The sequence below is a fragment of the Lonchura striata genome, chromosome Z (assembly GCF_050655825.1).
Source record: "Lonchura striata isolate lonStrDom1 chromosome Z, ASM5065582v1, whole genome shotgun sequence".
Lineage (NCBI taxonomy): Eukaryota > Metazoa > Chordata > Aves > Passeriformes > Estrildidae > Lonchura > Lonchura striata.
The window spans coordinates 66,417,381-66,440,091 of record NC_140740.1 but is presented as its reverse complement, the minus strand read 5'-3'; the positions used below and the strand labels follow the sequence as shown (position 1 = coordinate 66,440,091).

General features: G+C 41.6%; 1 protein-coding gene across 8 annotated transcripts in view; it reads right to left on the bottom strand.

Annotated features, from left to right (window-relative positions):
* The window catches only part of TTC39B (tetratricopeptide repeat domain 39B), a 74,627-nt gene extending 58,802 nt beyond the window's left edge, over positions 1 to 15,825 (bottom strand). For 4 of the 8 annotated variants that reach the window (XM_085566003.1, XM_085566001.1, XM_085566002.1 and 1 more), the window contains exons 1-2: positions 15,669 to 15,806; positions 13,488 to 13,602 (exon numbers count right to left, since the gene is read on the bottom strand). Coding sequence is in view for 1 of the 8 variants with exons in the window: in XM_021525530.4 (XP_021381205.3) it covers positions 15,669 to 15,716 (48 nt within the window). In the remaining 7 variants the exon portion in view is untranslated. Of the gene's footprint in view, positions 1 to 13,487; positions 13,603 to 15,668 lie in introns of all 8 variants that reach the window. The other 4 variants (XM_085565996.1, XM_085566000.1, XM_021525530.4 and 1 more) reach the window with 4 other exon arrangements.
* Positions 15,826 to 22,711: the final 6,886 nt, after the last annotated feature.

The window sequence follows — 22,711 nt, the reverse complement described above, 5'->3', positions numbered from 1 at the left end:
ATGAAAGTTAAGCTGCAACTACAATTAAGAGACAGCCTTGACTCAAGAAACAGACATAGTGGAGTCTACCTACCTCCCACTAAAGTAGATATCTAGAGGAAGAGCATATTGTGTTGTCCTGGACTTTACTAAGCAATTTCATATAAAGTTGCTTGATACTTCCTGCTTCCAACGGATGTCTAAAGATACCTGGAAAAACCCTAATTATGGTTCACCATGCACTTAATATAGACTATGCGGACAAAATCAAATTACAGCTTCCTTAGAGAGATATTTTGGCAGTTTTCCAGAATGCTTATCAACTACCATGTAACCAACAATCCTACATTAACTCTCATTAAAGACACAATACCTTGCCACTGGTAATATTAATATAGTCCAGAGATGACCCCAAGCTAGGGAACAGAACAGGCTTACCTCATATTAAAAACAATCTCCCTCTAACTAATAAAGCCTAGCTTCGTCTATAACTAATAAAAGAGGATGAAAGGGACATTAAAATTAGTATCTTAGGTTTTAACTTCCTCCTGTCTTCCTCAGGTTAAGTATTTGTTTGACTACACAGCTGATCACTCATTTGTAAATAAGCATTATAATAGCAGTTACCACATATTTAGCACCAGCAGGTTCTATTTTATAGTGAAAAGCAATTTAAGTTATTTTTCTTAACTGGCTCATTTCCTTTAAAAGAAGACTGCAGTGATGCTAATTCCAACAACCCTATTTTTGATAAAGTTGTTCCTACTTCAGAACTTCGAAGTCTCTGTATTTTCTGATCCATTAGCAGTACTAATTGCAGTAACAGAAGAGACCTTTAGAAATCAACATTATCTGTAGTTAAAAGTGGCTGTAATACAAGATGAAAGCAGTGACTTTTGTCCAGAGTACAGCTTGTTCTCTCTGTGCAAAATCAGCTTCCATCTCTTCCGAAAACTACTTTATATATTTTCATTAACAGAAAAGCATTGTCTCAAGGTTGTGGCAATTTAACTTCATTACTAGTATAAAATTAATTAATTATTAACTGCTTTATACATGCTTTCTAAGGAGTTCATTCTTTCCAACAGAAAAAAAGCCAAACACCTAACACAGAAATACAGTGTCACATTCAGACCAAATGTCACATTAAATTACACTAAGCAGAATCAGATCTTGATTTAACCACCCAGTAAGCTAAAGTGTTCGTTCTTCCTGGGCTACTTACAGACAAACAGAAAAAGAACACATTCTCATTTGAAGTTACAATAATTCTTACAAAAAAAAACAGAAAACCCTAAAGTAAAACAGGAAAACCCTACAAGTAACACAAAAATTTCATTAACATAAAGTACTAGTTAGCCTATTAATGTCCCCATAATTTTTGGTAATGTGGCAAGTGTCCATGTAAGCCTACAGCTTTCCTTCTGTCATACTCCCCCAATGTCAATTCTTCATCCAGTCCACCCCCAAGCAGAGCATGGTATTTCTTCAGGTATTGCAGGACAGCTGCAGAATCCAGAATAGAGACCTACCAAATGGACTACACAGGTGCTCTGAAAGCAGCATGTGTTTCCCAGTCAAAGTTGTAACATTCAACAGACATTTGTAGTTCCAGCCCCCAGGATGCACACCCTCCACTACAGCTTACTGACGTAATGGGGAATTTATAGCCTTTGAAAAGTCCAGATGGCATGTAATAACAAGGACAGGATTAATGCACAGTTGTTACCAGATTTGTCACTCCTTCTACTCAAAGGGCCACTTTACCACAAATGTAAGTTTACAGTATGTAAACAGCATGTACAGCATGCCTCTAGGCAGCTGTTTATGCACACACACTCCTTCCTCCTACTCCTGAGTACTCATGAGCAATCAGAGCACTGGTTCCTCTACAGCAAGCCCACACCACAGCAAGGGTCTCTGGCTCTCATGACTCATACATTGCCAAAGGAAATCCTGCACATCCACACGATGGTTCAACCCAAAGCACACAACCTCCTCTTACACAGTTCTTCCTTCTGCCAGCACCCAGAGACACAGAACAGGAGAAAGCCAGAAACATTACATGAGGTGTAGAGAACTTCTTTTAAATTATGGAAAGAGAAGTATCAGATAGACAAATTTTCCAGGCTGCCAGGAAACTACTTATGTCATAGCTGATCTCTACCTATTACTGGCATCCTTATTCGTTTTCACTTTAGCCCACAGTCTACTAGAAAGTTTTTTTCAATTTGTGAACACTGTTTCAAAAGCTTTTGAAATTTCACATGGATTTTTAAATTACTTTTTCAGACCACACAAACATTTACCAAAGGGTGAGTTTTTTTTCATGTTAGAAAGACACAATTTAGGCCAAATTCTGCAACTATTAAAATCTAAGGTCAGTAGGTATCAGACCTCGCATGCATAAACTGAAAAGACCAAGTGGTATGGTATGATCTACCACAAAACTGATACAGAGTTTACCTTCCCAGCATAAAACTGCTTTATCTCATCTACAGCAAAGACCAGACCTAAAACAAAGTAAACATATCAGACACAAAACCTTCAGTCAAGGACAAGAAGAGCATGTTTCAGAGACAACTGCAAAGGCAAGCCCTGTGTCTATGGTTGCCATCACAAGATGTAACCTCAGCTTCCCCTTCTTGCACTCTACCTGTCCTCCTAACACCAGAGGTCTTCCACAAACATCAAACACAAAGCAGCATGTTATGTTTAAAAAATAAAAAGAAACTAAGCCAAAATAGCCACACTGGATGTCAGCTCTTTCAATGATGTCAGGTGACTTCCTTTCTCTACTCAAACAGAAGAACACACACACTGACAGGAGTTCAAGGCAATACAAATCCCATTGGCCAAGACAAGCAGCTTTTTACAGAGAAACTACAGGACCACAAACTGCGTTCCATGTTGCAACTCAAACTATTTGGAGAAAGTACATAAGCCGCTTCCACTACGCAATCTCTAGTCTTTATCCGCATGATGTTTTCTTTACAATTCCTTCAGTTGTGCCCATGCACAGCTACTTGTGATGACACACCTGTAAGATGAACATCCTGGCTGATTCAGCATGAAACCCCCAATGCAGGGCACCATGAACACACAGCTGTACAGTCTATCAACTAACTTCTTGCCTACGTTCCCTTACAGACCTCAACACCCTCCTCTTCACTCACACACATTACTATCTAAAATCACAAGCAGTTTTTCAGTGCTCCAGTGTACAAATTCACAAGACTAACTAAGGAAGCAGTTAGGAGGAGTCTTTCACAGTGGAACTCTGAACTGCAGAAGAGAATAAATACAGAGCATGATTTCCAGGAAGACCCTCCTATATGGGACCTGATTTGTGGCACTGACATGACCCTGTATTTCTATTTCCAGTTCACAAAAAAGAACAAAGCTGGGGAAACCTGCATTTAGTTTGCACTTCCAGTCCAGATATAACTTAATGAACTCAGCAGCTAAAAATCACACTGTTCAAAAAGGTAAAATGGACTTTTAAACAACCTACTTTTTTTTTTTTTTAACTTGGATTTTAAGATTCCTTTGGTGTCACTTGCTGAGAAATATATTCACTCTAAAGCTTAACTATACAACTTCGGTCATCCCTTCATCTCGGCATGACTTGAAATTACATAGTTCACATTTAGCAGAAGATACAGCAATTTGGCAAAGCATCAAACCAAGTATGCTGTCTTCTAGAAGTGAATGGCCATGAGCTACCCCATATTTTCCAGAGCTATAATCATGCGTGGCACTTCAATCCAAATGACATTAAAAAACAGACACTGAGCTGCTACTGAATGTCTCTTTCCCCAGGTTTTAAGAAAACTTTACTTAGGTTCAGTAGACCACCCCGTAACTTCAGTGGTGTCAAGTAGGACTATACAGCCAGCTACATTTAACTGGATTTCTCAGAGCTGCATGTGATTTTCTGCCTAAGATTCTCCATCTGGACACGACACAGATTTAAATATTCTTTAGCAATATGCTTACACCATCAAGTCTTACCTTAAAATTCTTTCTCTGGACCAAACCACACACTTAAATTTAGGCAGACTGCTTTGTCTCCAAAGTTTAGTTCCTAAGCTTTTCACTCTTCTTTTGAAAAGGAACATAATAATTAACATCATAATCTATTAACATTAATATAATATTTAGATTAAAATGGCTCAAACAGTGCTGTTCTCCCTCAATACAGTTAACAAAATTACTTTTCAAAATACTCTTCTTACTGAGAAGAGCCAGAAAAGCTGTACTTCATTAAGTACTCAGTTATGCTACAGTTCATCAAAAAAGTCAGAAAATACTTAAGTTTCATATCCCATATTATATATTCCTTTTCTCAACATCATTATTTTAAATTGCTTTTGTAAATTACTGATTCCTCAAATTAAGTTGGGAGGGTTTTATCAAAAATTACCTTCAGTTTTTGCATGTTTCTTCAGCTCCTTCTAGCCAGCTTAGCTAGAAGAACTTTGAACATATGTGTAAGATGCCTCACTCTGCTGGTTTTGGCTAGGGTCGAGTTCATTTTCTTCACAGTAGCCAGTATAGGGCTGTCTTTTGAATTTGTGCTGAACACAAGAGTTGATACTATAGACACATTTCTATTATTGCTGAGAGGGGCTTACCCACAGGCTTTCTGTTTTCTGCTTTTTGTATTCCAGTTTGGGGTGCATGGGAGGTTGGGAGGGGACGCAGCAGGAGCAGGTGACCCAAACTGACCAAAGGGATATTACAGACTAGGTGGCATCATGCTCAGTACATAAAAGGGAGGAAGAAGAAGAAAGTAGGACTGTCAATGGAGTGATGGTGTTTGTCTTCCCAAGTCACTGTCACCTGGGATGGAGCCCTGCTCTCCTGGCAATGGCTGGACACCTGCCTGCCTATGGGAAGCAGTGCATTAACTCCTTGGTTTGCTTTGCTTTTGTGCACTGCTTTTGCTTTCCCTATTAACCTGCCTTTATCTCAACCCATGAGGTTCTCTACCTTTTACCCTTCTGATTCTTTCTCCAGTCTCACTGGTGGGGTAGTGAGCAAACAGCTGTGTGAGCTGTCAGCTGGGCTTAAACAATAATATACACCTAAAAAGAGATGGATTTACTAAGTCCACAACTAGTAATTCTACCTCTCCCCCATATTTCCAGTGGCAAGCTTAGGTTTTGCCACAGGATCTTAGAGTAGCTGTTTAACCATAAATAGCTATATATACTAAAGAGAAGTGGAAAAAAAAAAAAAGAAAAATATTCAATATTCTCCAGCCCTGGAAACTTAGTAAGTTTGCAGAAGAGGGAAAAAAAACCAAACAAACAAAAAAAAACCCCAAACAAAACAAACAAACAAAAAACCAAAACAACGACAAAAAAAACAAAACAGAAAACCCCCCAAAACAACAAAAATCCCCACCACCAAACCAAAACATAAATATCAAAAACAAAACAGAAAATGACACAGTCACAAAGCCATTACCAGCTTTACATTACAGTTTTACCAACTGCTGCCCCACTGGATTTGATAACAGTCCTAAGGGAGAGAATCCAGATAAAACATCTTCATCTTAGTCCATTATTTCTTGGTGAAAATAAAAGTCAGTGTGATATACTCTACCATCACTATAATCCCACTTTACTCAACTAAAATTAATATAAATATTTTTTCTTTCCTCTGGCCTACTACTAGTTACATACAAGTATTCCTACTCACCTATCAAACACTACAACTTGTAGAAGAACCATTGCTGTCAAGAATTGCCAGATACACATTTATTTTCAGAAACAGGTTTTCCACTAACCTCTTCTCTGTTTGGATGACAGACTGTCCTCGTTCACCCTTCAATAAGAGGATTTCTGGAGAACAAGAGTGCGTGTGAGGTTGACTTCTGGGGATGACAAGAAGTCAAAAGAGTGATGCACATCCAAACACTGGCTTGCAAAAGTTTATATACCACTCTATTGCAAAGTGAATGCATAAGAGAACTGGAATAAAAGCATGATACATTCACTGCATCACAACAAAAAATACCATTGCTACTAAAATATTAGATTATCTTGCCATAGTATGTGGTAACAGCATCACACTTCCTTACTCCAGAATATGATGACAAGAAAGTCTTTACTTGCTTGATAAGAAAACAAACATTAGCACTTGGTGTTTGGGCCTTGGTGTTAAGTCCACATGTCCGTGATATTTACTTACTGTTGACTTAGCAGAAACCTTTTTTTTTTTAACCTGAGAGGGCTTAGAAAAGCAGAAGGAATTTTCAGTTCTTACAGATTCTCCCATTTCTGACTATTTAAGCAGATAATTGACTAACTGTGGCACACAGGTCTTGGCCATGTCCAGGCTCTAATCAAAACACATACTAACAGCAACATCTATCCAATTCTCAGACTGCTTCTCAAGTCTTTAGCTGCACAGTTTTGCTCCTTTTTCAAAATGAGAGCAGTGATCTATCATTTCTGTTCCCTCGAATATCATACTGTTTCTATTAATCCAGAAGAAATAGTATTTGTTGAAATTACTGCCCACTAGATGGACATGGTGTGCTGGGCAGTATTCCTGCCAGCCTGCCACCAAAAACTGTGATCTTATCTCTACCTCCTGTGCTGGTGTCACACAGAAAAGAAAGTCATACTAGTTGCAATAGCAACTAGTTGCAGTATGTCCTTATGGTTAGGCAAGCTATGGAAGACTTACTTAAGACAGGAGGCACAAGATCAGACATGTCTATGGCCTACTCCTATATTGAGTCATCCTGGTCCATGCTGTGAAGTAATGTATAGGCTGCCAAGAAACCAACTCCTTTTCTCTTTCAACACACAACCACTTTGCCAAGAGAGGGGGCCTAGCAAGAACCTTTATCCAAGCCTAGGCATCAACTTCTGGCAGTTTCAACAAGCTCATCTGGTCTCAAGGGTTTTCCAAGCACATTGGCACCAATATGCAAAAGAAGAACAAACATTTGCAGAACCAAACCTGTTTCCACAAAGTTATAACTCTCACATGGATTTACTGGAACTGAAAGAAGAAAACCATCCCCCTTTAAGCTTACATATGAAACAGAACTGGCTTCCCATGTAGGTTGTGTAAGAAACAGAGCTGTCTTTCTTGAGTTGTGGATGGCTCAACCCTGGCGGTGTTCAAGGCTAGGATGGAAAAGGCCTTGAGCAACCTGGTCGTGTGGGAGGTGTACCTGTCCTGGGTGGGAGGATTGGGTCCAGATGATGTTTCATGTCCATTCAATCCCTTAACATTCTGTGATTCTACAGAGGCTGGCAAGTTATTAGCTACAATTACTAAGGCAGTTGTACAATTTAGAATTGCAATGACAGTAACTTCCACCGCTCCAAGAAAAGGCTACATTAAAAGATATTGGATGCTACTTCCCACACCAGAATAGCAACAGTTCAATATACAAACAATACCCAAAACCTTAAGGAAAAAAAAGCTAACTCTTCCTTTTGGTTATACTGTTTTCCATTCATATACAAGTATCACCACCTCACACCCCTCCTCCAATTAAAAAAAAAAAAACAAAAACACCCAAACAAACAAAAACAACCCAAAAACCAAATCAAACCTCAGCCTCAGAAAAGAAGTAAAGGCAAAATTTACTTCCCTTTTAAAATTCACTTCATAGGTACATAGCTTTCCCAGTTTACATCAGCTCTACCCCCCTAAGAGGCACATGGTGCTTTCTACAGTGATCCCACATTTTCCCATATCTTCTGTACATTTTATCACTTGCTCTGTGGAGAAACAGCTCACAGGTTAATAATAGTGAATACTAAATAAGAAAATTTAATTGGAATTCTCCATACTCCTTTTTCCCTCCAGTAAATCAACAAAGACTCAGGGTTTTTTAATGCAATCAGCTTTCAGATTTGGCCGCAGTCAGACAAAGAATGCAAATGCGTGACTCTAGGAAGCAAGTAAGAAATAGAAAAACACAAAAAACAAAAGTAAGCCATCTAAGAACAGCATAGGTAAGATAAAATTGGAGTACACATCCTTATTTTGAATAGTAGTCACAAGGAAACACAGACCTCTCAATAGTACACCTATAAGTAAAGCTAAATTTTGTTTGAACTTAAGAACTTCAGAATCTTGGAAGCATATATAGTGACCTAATTTTTTTTAATAAAAAAGAAATTACTAGTCATGTCTAGTTTTCCATTTGAGCTCTTGAAATAGAATGGTCCTTATCTTAGATGCAGATGTGCTCTGACACTAGGAAAGACCAACACCAAGAACCAGGAAAAACAGATGAGCCATGTGCCAAAGCACAACACTTTGGGAAAAGAAGGCAAGAGGAGTACAAATTTTACATTATTCAGTTGACTAAAGTGTATTTCTCAAGGAAACAAAACCATACAAGTTAGATGAGTTAGATTTTTTTTTTTAATTATCCTTCAAGAGAGAAAGCACCCCTACTACTGCTTCCCAATTCCAGATTTCCAACACATCTGGTTTTTAAGGTAAAAAAGGCACCACAATAGCTTGCTTCCAGTTTCTCAAAGTCTCTGTGGAAATGCAGCTACCACCATCTTGAGACTGCTGAAGAATCCTCAGCATAAACAGGAGAAAGAAAATAGCCAGTGCTGCACATACTATAACTTATTCTAAAGTACATTATTATATTAAGCTACTGATGTAAAGAAGCATACCACTAGGAGGTTCTTTCAGCATAAGAGCAGCAGCTGCTGCAGCAGTGGATGAAACTCTTGAGTACTTAAACCAAGTACTAACCGGCTTTTGAATTAAAGATGATGCTGGTTTCATTTGAAATTAGCTCTGAAGATCAACTGTCCAGGCTGGTAAAGCCAGCCTATACAGTGTTTATCCCTGCTTGGGCAGTTCAAGAGAGTACACCATGCATCATAAGACCTTCATTACCTAAATTTTCCTTAATAGCTTAGTTTAGAGATGAGGCACAGATTAGCTGAATTGGTCAAGCTGTCCTTAATACAAGCCTATCATGGCTTGTACCTACAACTAAGCCAGCAACTAAATACCACACAGATGCTCTCTCACCCCATCACACCTCGTGTTCCCCATCCCATCCCCCTGACCCCGGCAGGGCTGTGTTTCAACCCTGAGGCAGTCAGTTCCAGGTGTACTTGACACCTCTCTAAGCAGAAGTGAAAGCAAACTGTGGCCTACACGCCCGCTGCCAAAGGGATTGAGAAAAATACACTAACAATATCAGTTGTGCCACCACTTGGCTGCCTTTGACTCCAGCTGCCATCGAAGCCCCAGCACATCCAGTACAGCAGCACTGAGAGGTGGCATGACTTCAATCAGGCCACAAGAGTCTCCTGTCAGATTCCACTCTCACTTAGACTTGACTGCTTATATGGTGCTATCAGAGGATAAGTGTGTCCTGCTGATCACTCCTTGGCTCAGGAGTCGACTGATCAGATTCTGGGTGAGAATCATGGCATCTCTGCTGGTGCTAGGCAGAGAAACCAAGAGCCCACTGGTACCCTTTAATCCCTTGAAATGTACTCTCCTGAGGTAGCCTGTGCCAAGGATATACAGGGCCCCTGGGGCCATCATAGTATGGTGCTTTTGCCACTCATTCCCAGTCAAGTTCACTTCAGCCTCCAATAGTCAGCTACCAGGATGCCCTTGTCCTTTGTCACTCCAAAAGTACAAATTAGTTCTTTATAGCTTCACTCTGCACTGGTGTTTGCTAGAGCCTTATACACCCATGGGTCTGACATGCTAGGTTATCGGATCCAGACATGGTTGCCCCACTCCTCCAACTGGCTGGAGCATGCCCCACACCCCCTCCCCCGGTCACTGGACTGTCCACTTCATATAAAGAAAATGAGATTAGAATTTCTTTCCCAAAAATTAGGAGTAAGATAAGACCTTTTACTCTGGTAAACTGCCCACAGGATACTGGAGGAACAACTTTCCTGGTAAAAAACCTTCTGGGATTCTTTCCCTACAACTCAGGTACCAGTGCCTCTAGGGCTGAAGATAGGTCTTCTATCCCACTTTCTCACATCTACTCTGTGATCCCTCAGATAAAAACACAAAGCAACCCACTGAGTCTACCCTCTACATCCTCTCTCTTGAGCAGAAGAACATTTACTCTTAACAGCAAAGATACTGGCCAATACAGATGGGGAGTAGGATCTATATTTTGTTGTTGTTGTTGCTGGAACTTCTTAGAACAGTTTTTCCCATTTCTCAACCAGTTTTTCCACAGCAAATCCACAGTGACTCAGTATTGCCAGAGTTGGCAAGCCACTTTGCCCACCATCACTGCCTCTTTGTCTCCCCAGCTACCCAGTTTTGTCTCATTACCACCAATAAACTGCCACATAACAATGGTGCATGGTGCGTGTTACTCATATTACCACCCCTGTCAGTCATGTACACAGGATTTCACCTGGATCTGTGAGTAACTGCACATTGTTTTGGTCATAATAAATCATCTCTAGCATGGTTAATTCTCTCAGGTACTGGACATGATGATCCCACTAGTCTGGGTGGCATATAACATGTCCCTTGAAGGGATACCTCTCTTTCACACTTGACAGGAGTCACCTCCAGAGGCTGATGACTTGTATCCTTTTCCTAACTGCCTTGTTAATGCCCCCTTCTGTAGAAAATAATCCCACCTGCTTCTCTACTCTAAAATTTCAGGCTACTAACCCTGTTACTGCAGCACCAAAGCAGGCAGGTAACAATGTGCTCATCTGGAGGATGGGTAAAGTCTCTTCACATATTTCACACTCACACATAAGGTATTGAATTGTTGTCTCTTTTCTGTCTTTTCCTCCTACTCTTGCAATAACCCTGCTTCACCCTACTTTACTATGAGCTTTCTTCTCTGTTCATTTCTTCTTGTTTATATGAGTGGCTGATACCTGTAAGGGTTGCTCCAGTTGCAATGCCCATCAATGGAGTTAGAGCCTGTCACCTTCTTGACATATTTAAAGATCTTCTCTTCCTCTGATGCTACTGAGCAGGACTTTCCCTTCATGAAGCCATACTGGCTCTGATACCTGCACTGTCCTTTGGATGTTTTTCAGTAATTCCCAGAACAATCTTCTCCACACTTTTACTGGTCACTGAAGTGAGACTGAGAGGCCTGTAATTTCCAGAATCACCTTCATAGTCCCTTCTCCTGGGAAAATGTTAGCCAAGATTGCAATTGACTGGTACTTTTGATATCTGTTAACATATCACTTAATGCAAGGGAGGTAGCATTGAACTACTTACTCAGCCAACACCCTAATCGGTCTAATTGTTTCAGTGCTACTCCTGTGGCATCAGAAGGGCTGTTGGGATTCTTTTTGAGGGACCCCAAAGTATAAAATTGTCATTACAGTCTGGTTTATAGTGATGAACATATTCTCCAGATTCTCAAGACCATTTAAAAATTATTGAAAGAGATCTTGTGATGAATGACATCAGCCAGCTCTTTTGAGTAATTGTGGCTGAATCCCATCAGGCCCCACAGACTTCTGGGGATCCAGCTAGTTTTTCTTTCTTACAGCCATGGTCCTCCAGCTCAGGGTGCGGGGACATGCTTACCCCTTTTTCAGTATTGACAAGAGAAGCAAAGAAAGTGTTAAACATCTCTGCCTTGTCTGTGTTTGTTTGTGAAGTGCTCATCCTCATCATGTAATGGGATAACATTATTTCTGCATTGCCTTTTGCTACTGACATATCAAACGGCAAAACCTTTTTTTAATTCTTGTGACAGTCCTGGCCATCTTCAACTCCAGCTGAGCATTGAACACACAGATTTTCTCCTTACAATGGGGAGCAGCATCTCTAATCCTCTCATGTCACTAATATAACAAATGCTTTTAAAAATTTGTTCTAACATGTTATAGTCAGATTTGTTATTACCTGAACTCATCATACCTCCCATTTGACATGAGAAAAAGGTTTAACACCAGTCATCAACCAAGTATCACACAGCCACTCATTTGCTCTCCTCTCTTACCAGTGAGATGGGAATAAGAATGGGTGGAAAAGGTAAATCCATGGGATGAGATAAAGACAGTTTAATAATTGAAAAAAAGTAAAAGTAATAACAGTATAAAACGGAGAAAGAGAAAGGAAAATAACCCAAGGGAAAGAAGCGATACACAATACAATTTCTCCCTGCCTGCTGACTGATACCCAGACTGTCCCCAAGCAGTGATTGGCTCCCCCCCCAGCCAACTCCCCCCAGTTTATATATTGGGCATGATATTCAAGGGTATGGAATATACAGGTCACCCATCTTGGCCATGCTCCCTCACAGCTTCTTGTGCACCTGGTTGCTGGCAGCGCATGAGGCACTGAAAGTTCTTGGTTTAGGGTAAGCACTACTTAGCAACAGCTAGAAATCACTGTTGTTCAAAGGATGCTCATACTAAATCCAAAACACAGCATAGCACCAATTAACTCTATCCCAGAAAAAGTCAGGACAAACCTTAGAGTTTACCACAGCAAGGGCACCAAATCACCTTCAGATCTGTAAATAATCCTTAGTCTGGCTCCCTTCAGCCAAGCAAGGAATTCTTTTAGCATCTAGATGCTTCTTAATCATAAATCTTTCTGTCTTGCCACAACCCTCAGATAAACAAGGACTGTGACTGGGTTTGTGGGTTAATTTTTTTTTAATTGATAGGGAATCCCCAAGTAACCAATTAAGCTGGCTTTAAGACTTTGAAAAACCAGGGCAGCAAAGAGTGAACTTAATGGGAAGCAGATCTGGTCCGCTATTTTAAGTAATCTTCAGACAGTGGTGGGGGGGATGGGAAAAGGGTGGATGGGGAGAAGAATTAAAGTTTTGCTTGAAGACTCTCCAGTGGCTGGGAATGCTACTATGCCCTTAAGTGTATCTGTTCTAGATTGCCAGCCCATTCCAAAGGAATACCAGTGTGAATTCTTTTAGGTGATGAAGTCAGTGTCATATAGCAGTTTAGGTGATGGTTTATCAGGTTTGAGTTCACAACTAGCCACACCACAGGTGAACACTTCGATTGCATATAATCAGGAACTGCTTCCTAGCAGAGAATGACCACAAACACATTTCAACACCACAGAAGCAACACTCACTCAGGAAAATCCTGAATTTAACAGCTATTTGTTTTCCCAGATAGCATACCCTTAACATTATCTCATTTATACAGCCTCTTAGTCTTAGGTCTCTGGTTCCTCTTGGTGGGTTTCTTTTCCTTTAAATAAAAAACCACCAATGGACTAATACACTTATGTTAGTTTAAAAAAATCCAAGGATTTATTTACGCTTCATGCCATTTTCTCGATGCTCACACTGGAAAGCTACAGCTGCAGCCAACAAGACATAAATCAGAAAAAAAAATAAAACAACCGCCATAAAACCCCAAACAAACAAAAAGAAAAACAAAAACCCAAACAAACAAAAACCCCATGGTATCTAGCACTTCCTTGAGCTGCAAGAAGCATGAGGAAAAGCACAAACTTTATTCAGGGACAGACTACAGCAGGGGGCAGCTGCCTGGTACCTTATGCTTGGACTTTAGAAGAAGGGTTCTTGCTGTTAAGTAGAAAACAACTTCAAGGTTTAGATTAACACATTCCTCTTCAAAGCTTCAGGGGCGAAGAACCATTCATAAGTCCCTGCAAAGCAAAATTCTATGCTAAAAGCTATGTTCATATAGTACTAAGCATGCACACTTAAATCAGGAAGAAGAGCTCCCATCTGCCATGTTCTATGTAAACAATACTATTTAGATGCACATAGCTCATAAAGGCTTATAAGTGTTCTGCTACTTCTGTATCTCAGCATCACAGCCACTGCAAACAACAAAAAAAATGCTGACTCTTAAAAACAACTACCATGTGCAAAAAATCACAACAAGCTTATTAGTAAAGAGACTATACTGAACCTGTAGGCAAAGAGAGTCTACAGTAGTCTAGACAACTTCTGTTACAAAAGCAGTGACCATCCCCTCTCCTCCTGAACTCTGGAATGTGACCACAAAACATCAAAGTACTTTCTGCATTACCACTATAGGTCTGTTTCAGATTCCAAAGAATCAAGCACTAAGCAAATCAAGCACACGCAAAGAGCATGAGATCTTTTAGGTTTATACTAAGTAAATTTTACACTTTTTTTAAGGTATTGCTCAAATAACGCCTCTTTCATGGGCTTTTATGCCTACCTTTTAATTCTATATTTTTTTTTGCATGGCAGCTTCTTTTCCTTTAAAAAAATATTAGCATTTAACACCAAACTTAATGAAGTATATTCTTTCCTACTGTTCATACAGAACAGCTGGGCTACAACAAAGTTGCTGAACACCTGTTTCAACAGCTGTGAATTCCAACTATTTGCTTACTGGGAGAGCTGCAAGAACTAGTTAATAACATTTTTCTCCCTCCTCTGGAAAAAAATTTCAGCTTCAGAGGGATGACTTTATCATTTCGCAGTGATTCACTCTGGTATACAATGAAATTCAAGCATTTCACATCCTCTTCACTGTTGCCACATATAACCTTGGGAAGCAGAAACTTTCACAGCATGCTCTGAAATACAGGCTAACATATATTGCCATTCCCTAATCAAGAACAAGCTAGTTCCACTGAACTACACAGCGTAGCAAGTCCTACGTAAACATTAGTCACTTACCACATCGTACAAAATACTGCCACACCTCAAACACTGGGCTCTGAAAAAAAACCCAATCTATTAAGTACTCATTCATAAAGTGTCTTCAGCAAAATTTGGGCTGATTTGCCTTGCCAGTCTTCCTGAAGAAGCTGCTGGATGCACACATCATTCATTCCAGACTGTGCAGTCAAAAATCAAGTCTATGTTGCCACACGTGCCTGCCAGGACTGCATGTATCTGTGTATCTGTGTTTAAAAGCACGCCCCAGTTAAAACTGTCACAGTTTGGCGGTAGCATTCTCAAAAGCTCAGCTAGGACAATACTTTCCAATCACCAGTTTCCAAGAGGTGTTGTCAAGGAATCCTGCTACCGCGTTCTCCTACACTGACAGTGTAACAAGGAAAATCTTCAAGTTCAAGCGATCGTTTGAAAGGGTTTCTGTCTGGGCTGTTTGAAGGACGCTTAATAAAACAACAGTGAAATTAAAACCACATTTTACATAAGCTACAGCTCTGACCAGCTGCATTTCGCAGGCAGAGAAAGTGCCCAGGGCAGACCCCAGGCACACGGGGCCCTCTCGGGCACCCCGACAGCGAGGCCTGGCCAAGCGCACCGCGGGGTCGCCGCTGCCCGCGCACCGCACCTCGCCCCCGGGGCGCACGGCGGAGCGGCGGCGCGGCACCCGCGCACGGAGCAGCGCAGGAGCCGGGGGTAAACAAAAAATTAAAAAAAAAAAAAAAAAAAGAAAAGAAAAGAAAAAAAGGAAGAAATCAAGAAAGGATACTTGAAAAAGAAAAAAAGGCAAATGAGAGGGATGTGGGAAGGGGCAGCTTGCGGCCCCGCTGCCGGGACAACTCTCCCCAACTCCGGGCGACGGACTCGCCTCTAGAGCGGCGGTCAGGCCTGCCCCTATCCTGTCCGGCCGCCCGGCCCCGCCGCGGAGCAGGTGGGTGACCGGACGGCGGGCGCAGAGGCGCCGCTGCCGCATCTCCCCCGCCGCCGCCGCGCCCGCGAGGACGGCCGCTCGCTGCCCTCCCGCCCGGAGCCCCTCGGCAGCCGCCCTCCGGTTTACCTCCTCGCCGCCGCCGCTCTCCTCCGTGCCGTTTCCTACACTCGCCATGTTCCCTCTCCGCTGCCCGCCGCGAGAGATCTGTGCGGCCGCCGGGCGCCGTCCGCGGCTCACAGCCCGGTGGCGGCACCGCCCCCCGCCCTTCCCGGCCGCCCCCGCTCGATCCGGCCCGGTCTGGCCCGGCCCCGCTGCTCCCGCCCGGGCCGCCCGGGCCGCGCTCGCCGCCCCGTCCCGCCCCGCCGCCCCGGCGGCCGCGCCCCCTCGTTTGCATGGCAGCGCCCGCCCCCGCCGGTCGCGCCCGCCGGCCCTCGGCGCCCGCCCGCTCCGGGCCGGGGCGGCACGGCGTGCCCCGGGGCCGCCGGACCCGGGGGCCGTCCGGGTGCAGCTGGACGGGTCGGAGCAAGCGGAGCGTCGTCCCAAACTCATGCCGAAGCCCCCGTCCTTCCCCCACCTCCAGCCACGCTTCGCGCCACCGTGAGCGGCTTCACTGACCGAGGTGCCGCAGAGCTTCTCGCAGTCCTTCCCGCGGTGTCCTTTGCAGTGCCGGGTTACCTGAGCGGCAGCCCGGGCCAGTTCAGCGCCCCGGAACCAGCGGTGGCGGACTGGCGGTCTGTGCCGGGCGCCAGCAGCCTCGGCCGGGCTCTGCCGCGCCGGCTGGCCGGCTGCTCCAGGGAAGGGCAGCGCGGGCTGTGCTCGTGTGCGGAGGGGAGTGCAGACCCTGCCCCTCCGATGTTGTCAGTGACTACAGGTATTCAGTATCTGATGTCTGGGAGAAACTTGCGCTTCGGCTCCCAGTGGCCAGGATCTGGGGAAGAACGGCTTCATCACCATACTGGCTATTGCAAAACAAGTCCACAAAGCAGCTCTCTGAAAACTTTTAGAGTCCCCCACCTGGCATTGTTCTGTCTTTGGTTCACAGTATCATAGTGATCTTTGCTCAAAATCTACCAATTTCCGCTTTTCTGTATTCTGCCAGCTGAGTTCAATGCCAACTGAAAGGCAGGAAGCATGATGCCCACTTCCTACTGGTTAGTTGTCTGTCACAGTCCTTGTTAAAAAAGTCCTTGTTAGTCTAGCTTCCATCAGAACCAGAGATAGATTACCAGAGAAAGAGAATTGAACAGATTCAGCTAACCAGGAGGAAGATACAGTCTAAGAGCTTTTTGCAAGATTTGGGAATATAGTCTAGATAGGTCCTTAAGACTAAGAACAGGCAGAAGTGTAGCCTTTCATTGTCGACTGACAACTGAAGTGTCCCTACTAACCTTAGACAGACGGATCTGCTATATCTGCTATTTTTACCCAGCTCAGCTAAGTAAAAAGGGGAGAGGAACCTAGCACAAATACATTCATCTTTCCTGCAAAATTCTGTTAGGGTACCACAGACACACTCTTCTCCCATTCTCATATTGCACTTGAATGACATATTGCATTTGAATGGCGTTCTCATATTTCACTTTACTGGAAACTTCCTGGAAGATACTCCAGTGATATTAATATTTTCTAGAATTGAACTGAAGCACATGAAATATACCAGTCATGCAAAAGCAGAAGACAGGCTCATACATGCTTTGTATTTGACTCACAGCACAGTCATTTCTGCCCACATCAGCTCCACCTGAAACCTTTTTTATGATGCTCACAAGAATTATTCTGCAACTTATCAATCTCTTTTGAAGAAATGATTCCCTTTCTGTTTTTCCACTTCAAAGGCAATCACTTTGAGGTATCTTTTAGCTTAAAGCAGCATACTACCTCTATTTCAAACCCAGTTTTTAACCATTATTATTATTTAGCAGAATACTGTGGGATATGCATTATATGTATAGGATAACAATTAATACATAAGGTCTGGATGAGAACTAGCTTTGCCATTCAGTAGAAGCCACACATGTAAGCAGTTATGCACTAGCAACAGAGAATAAAAACATAGCATGAGCATGATCAAGTTCTTGTAGAAACTGTTAATGTACTATAGCACCAACACTTCTACAGTTAGGTTGGGGAAATACCATCAATGTGCAGAGTGTTAAGTCATGCCTGGTTACTCTGTGTGTGGAAGACATAGCTCCATGAGTTAATGTACTCAGCAAGCTCAGGATCAAGGACTAGTTCATCACCATTTTGTCAAAATTAGCTCTTTATAGGTTTCATTTATATGATTATATTCTCTCTTCCCCACCAAGTCCTTTAGTTCATTTTTACTCTTGGGCTGATTGAGGGTGATATATATCAATAGCCTTTCTCCAGTCAGAACAAAGATGTATACTAAAATAATTGTGGAGGAGATGACTGCATCAAATCACATCTGATCAAGGTAGCTAAGGCAGGAAAATTACTGTTGAAGTCTGAATACAAGCCCTGGGAATGGCAGAGCCATTTGTGAGTTTTACTTGCTTTTTAGAAGCTTCCACAGTGCATGCTTTTACTAAAGTCATTTAATAATGTAATAATTGTCAAATATCAAAAAGGACATCTCAAAACCACACCCCAATTTGCTTTAATTGAGTTTAATTATTCCTCCCCTTCTCACTTGAAATGTAAGGATTAAAGAAAATCTTTGTAAATTCCTCTTACAGTTTTCCATTATAAAAACAAAACCAAACATATCACTTCTGAAGGAATATGAACAAAAATAATAGGTCTTAATCCTTTGAGAAGCCTGCAGCGGTTCTCAGCCAGGTCTTGTTTCTATCCATTTGACTGTAGGTGTCTTGCAGAAAGAATTAGGAAGATTATGAGTTTCATTGCTAATCTTTCAAAGACTATTAAGGGAACATTCCAGTGGATATGCTGAAAGATTTTGCTGTGATCTGACAGAGGAGGCAAGACCTTGAGAGTCTGTTCTCTGTCAAGTATAGCTGGATAGAATTCCCACACAAAAAAGCCTGCCTACATGTTCCCCATTTTCACAGCCACAACTTTCATGCTTCTGTGTGTTAAAATTGTTTGGACATTTAATAACTCTTCTAGTGTAGCCTTTCACAGTATAGCTATTCACTGTGAATTTATCTCATTATAAGAATTCATGGGACAATTTGGAAAAAGAAGTATCTTTCTTTTTGTATTGTTTTCAGTTTAAGCAGTTAAATTCAGATCTTACATGGATGAAGAGTCCTATTCTGCCCCTTATCATTAGATAATATAGAAGAATAAAATCCAGCTCAGTATAAACACTTGGTAGTGATTCAATTTCCTTGAAGACTAGAAAATTATCCATGTGAATAGGCTCTCTGTAAAAGAAGCCTAGGAAATTGCCCTAGCAGTGCTACAGCTACTTTCCAGCAGTGTTACTCTGTCTTAGACTCAAACTGCAAAGTTGTAAATAACACTCATTAAACAATTAGCAGGTTCCTGATGGAGATAGGGCAAGTAAGCAGGGCAGAAACCAACTCCCGCCTAGTTCCAGTAGTACTGTTTCATAAACTACCTATTAGAACAGTGAGTACTCTGAGCAGTACAAACTATGTGTGACTCTACCCACAAAAACACCTTGTGAAATATTTTTTGAGAGAGTCAGAATCACCATATTTGAGGAACACCTTTCAAGAGCAAGAGAATGAAATTTCTTACTGCTCCACTGAGTTAGAAGCAGGCAAAAAAAAAAAAAAAAGGGGCAAACCACAGTCATAGATATTTGAAGAAACTTGTCAGATATAGGATTCTGTTAAAAAAAAAAAAAAAAAAAAAAAAAAAAAAAAAAAAACAAGATGTAACAGCCAACAGCAAAAAAAATTGCTGACAGTGTATTTCCCTTTGGATTATAACTGCCATGACATAACCTCTAGGCAATTAGGGGTTTTTTAACCAGCACTTATTTTGCCAGTTGAGGTGAAGCAACACCTCTTCTTGATGGGAACCAGTATGAAAATATTATTTCTTTCCACAAGCCGAGCTACTCTGTGACACAAACAGTGTTTCAGCTATTACTATAGCAACAACAGTAATCCCTTTAGAATTAAAACACATGAGAGTGCATTGATGCATACATGTAGTGGTATGAGGAGGCTAAGGTAGATTCTAAGATAAATTCAATTTTTGGCACATACACACACACACACACACACACTACCCAATCCTGCAACAAGTTTTACCCTAGGCTCTAGGAGGAATATTAACTCACAGTCCCAGCATCCATTTTCCCACATCCACTGGAAGGAGGAGGTAGCAAGACACAAAGCAGCCTACCTAGCTAAATAAATGCCACAGTTAAAAGCACTAGATTAAGGCAAGTCAGTATGCTCAAAACATGCCGTCTGGCCTTGGGCACCAACAAAACCCCAAAAGGGCTGAACTAAGGATTTGAATCAACACACCAATACATAATTTTTATGAAAGACATGGAAGAAAGTTGGCTTTCCAAAACACCTGGCATGCATGGAGGCAGTACTACAGTAGAGTATTCGTGTTCTGCAGATTACAGATATAGACATCAAATAAAGCTTAAAGTACTACATTGTTACACTTAGGAGTGAAAATATTCTACCTGCAGTAAATTGCTTCATCTAAATCCTATTTGTTGGACCTCTCAAGAATTTTATTTGGAAGTGAAGAACCTTGGTGTTATTTCTTTCACAAATATATATATGCAGAGATTTTATTTGAACACTTAGACTTTCATACTCTGCTAGGCATTCTTTTAGAGAACCAGAGTGGTTTCAAACTCCCAGATCTTGTTTCTGTATTTAAAAGTTTGTTTCTAGAGCTGGTGGTGGTGGCTGTCTTGAAGTAAAGACTTTTCTTTTTGTCAAACAGACATATTTGCCTTCACTTACCATACTAGCATGAAGCAAATATTGCAGAGGTAGAAAGACATAGAAAACCCTGAGATTGGAGAGAATGATCAGGCATTTCAGCACAAACAGGATCTTAAACAAGACACGTGAGGAAGTCTCCTCTGTTCAGGGAACGCTGCTTCTTTCACAGAGCCAGGGTAAGGACAACAATGAACTTTGGACAAGGTACAGAGGTTTATCTTGGTTACCATGTGACTTGTTTCTGTATACCTAAGCCAGGTTATATAAGTGATTCTCAGTGAAAGCATAATACAATTAACTCACACAGATTTTGGACAGCTTCTAGTTCTTTTTCCAATGTATCTACACAGGCATTGTTTGCATAATAGTTCCTATCAACATTTCTACAGGTGCTATCTCTAACTTATGGACTATATTTGGATTATTTTCTGTATGCCCTTATAAGCTTCCTAAGGGAGAATCATGAAAGATGAAACTAAGAAAGACTACTTACACTTTCTAGCTCTAGAAACAAAAAACATCCCCCAACATTTACATACATTTCTCCTGCTCCATGTAGAGTCAAGCTGTTCTTAGGCTGACACCATTTAAGCTGGATTTATACACAGCCAATGCACAGCTTTTCACAACATTTTAAGTCACAGAGTATCTGATCCACCCTCTGCTGAATGTACAGCCAAGCTCAAGGTTAAAGAAGGTTGCACTAGACACACACTTTATGAACAAGTAATACACCATGTAAGTACAAACCTCCAAGAAAAACCTCAGAGTACTAGGTCAGACTCAACAGGATGACATATAAGGAAATCAATAAGCCATGCAGAATACCAATAAACAAAAAACAAATCAACAAATCAAAACCCAAACAAAACACCAAGGCATTATCATCTTTTAGAAGGCTTAAAAGTCTCTCTGCTTTCTGTGATTTTAGACAACCAAACCAAAGATCTCCCTGGCATTTTGCTACATTTCAAAGTGCAGGTAGGCATCCCATCACCTACGTGCCTCCTAACTTTACTGGTCAACGTTCTCTTCCCAACACTCTTATCCTGTTCCACCCTACTCCCACTCTCTGTCATTCCATTCTATTTCATTCTATTCCATTCCAGCACATTCTCTTTCCCCCACCCAAAAGAAAAGTTAGGTTTTTTTGCTTTTCTAAGTTTTCATATGTTTCCCTTTCTGCTTTTCTCCTCTTCTGCTCATTTATCCAACCAAAAGCATTTTTAAGCAGGGGATTAAGAGGCTTCCCCTATAACTCCTTACATCAGGACAGATGATTAGCCCTTTCCTCTCCTACACCTGATGAAACTTATTTATCTTGGTATGTGATGTCTCATCTCTTTGCAGTCCTCTCCTCTCCTCTCCTCTCCTCTCCTCTCCTCTCCTCTCCTCTCCTCTCCTCTCCTCTCCTCTCCTCTCCTCTCCTCTCCTCTCCTCTCCTCTCCTCTCCTCTCCTCTCCTCTCCTCTCCTCTCCTCTCCTCTCCTCTCCTCTCCTCTCCTCTCCTCTCCTCTCCTCTCCTCTCCTCTCCTCTCCTCTCCTCTCCTCTCCTCTCCTCTCCTCTCCTCTCCTCTCCTCTCCTCTCCTCTCCTCTCCTCTCCTCTCCTCTCCTCTCCTCTCCTCTCCTCTCCTCTCCTCTCCTCTCCTCTCCTCTCCTCTCCTCTCCTCTCCTCTCTGTAGTTTCCTGCTATTTCAGCAAGATATTCTCTGTACTTCTCCCACTCTTATCTCTAAGCCTCTTCCTGTTCATGATCACATTTCATCTCATTGGAAGTATTTTGATTTTCCTTTCCTCAGTCTCTTGTCAAACTGCATTTTCACACAATTATAGATTAATAGAGGTCAGAAATGACCTCTGTGACTGTTCTCATCCAGCTGTCCTTTCTTAAGATATAAAAAGCCACACTACATTATGGTACTTGTTTAAAAAATAAAACACATCAATGTGCCATCACTACCCCTGACACTAACATGATACTTGATGGTTTAATGCCATACTGTAAATAATAGAACACCTCTACCTGCAGAATGTCTTGTTAAATCTTTAATTATGTGCCTGAATTGCTGCACCAAGGTTAATTTTAATTGGCTCTTTTTTCCCCTTTGTAACCTTTGGTCCTATAATTAATCTAAATTGTGTTTAGTAATTTGATACTTTTATTAGCTTCAAGAAATTGAGCAGATTTCCTGTAAATCCTGCAATATACTGAAGACAGTGACATCTTTGAAATTATATTACTTATGTAGCTAAGTCCTTTCCATGTGTTTTTTTTATCACATACTGTAC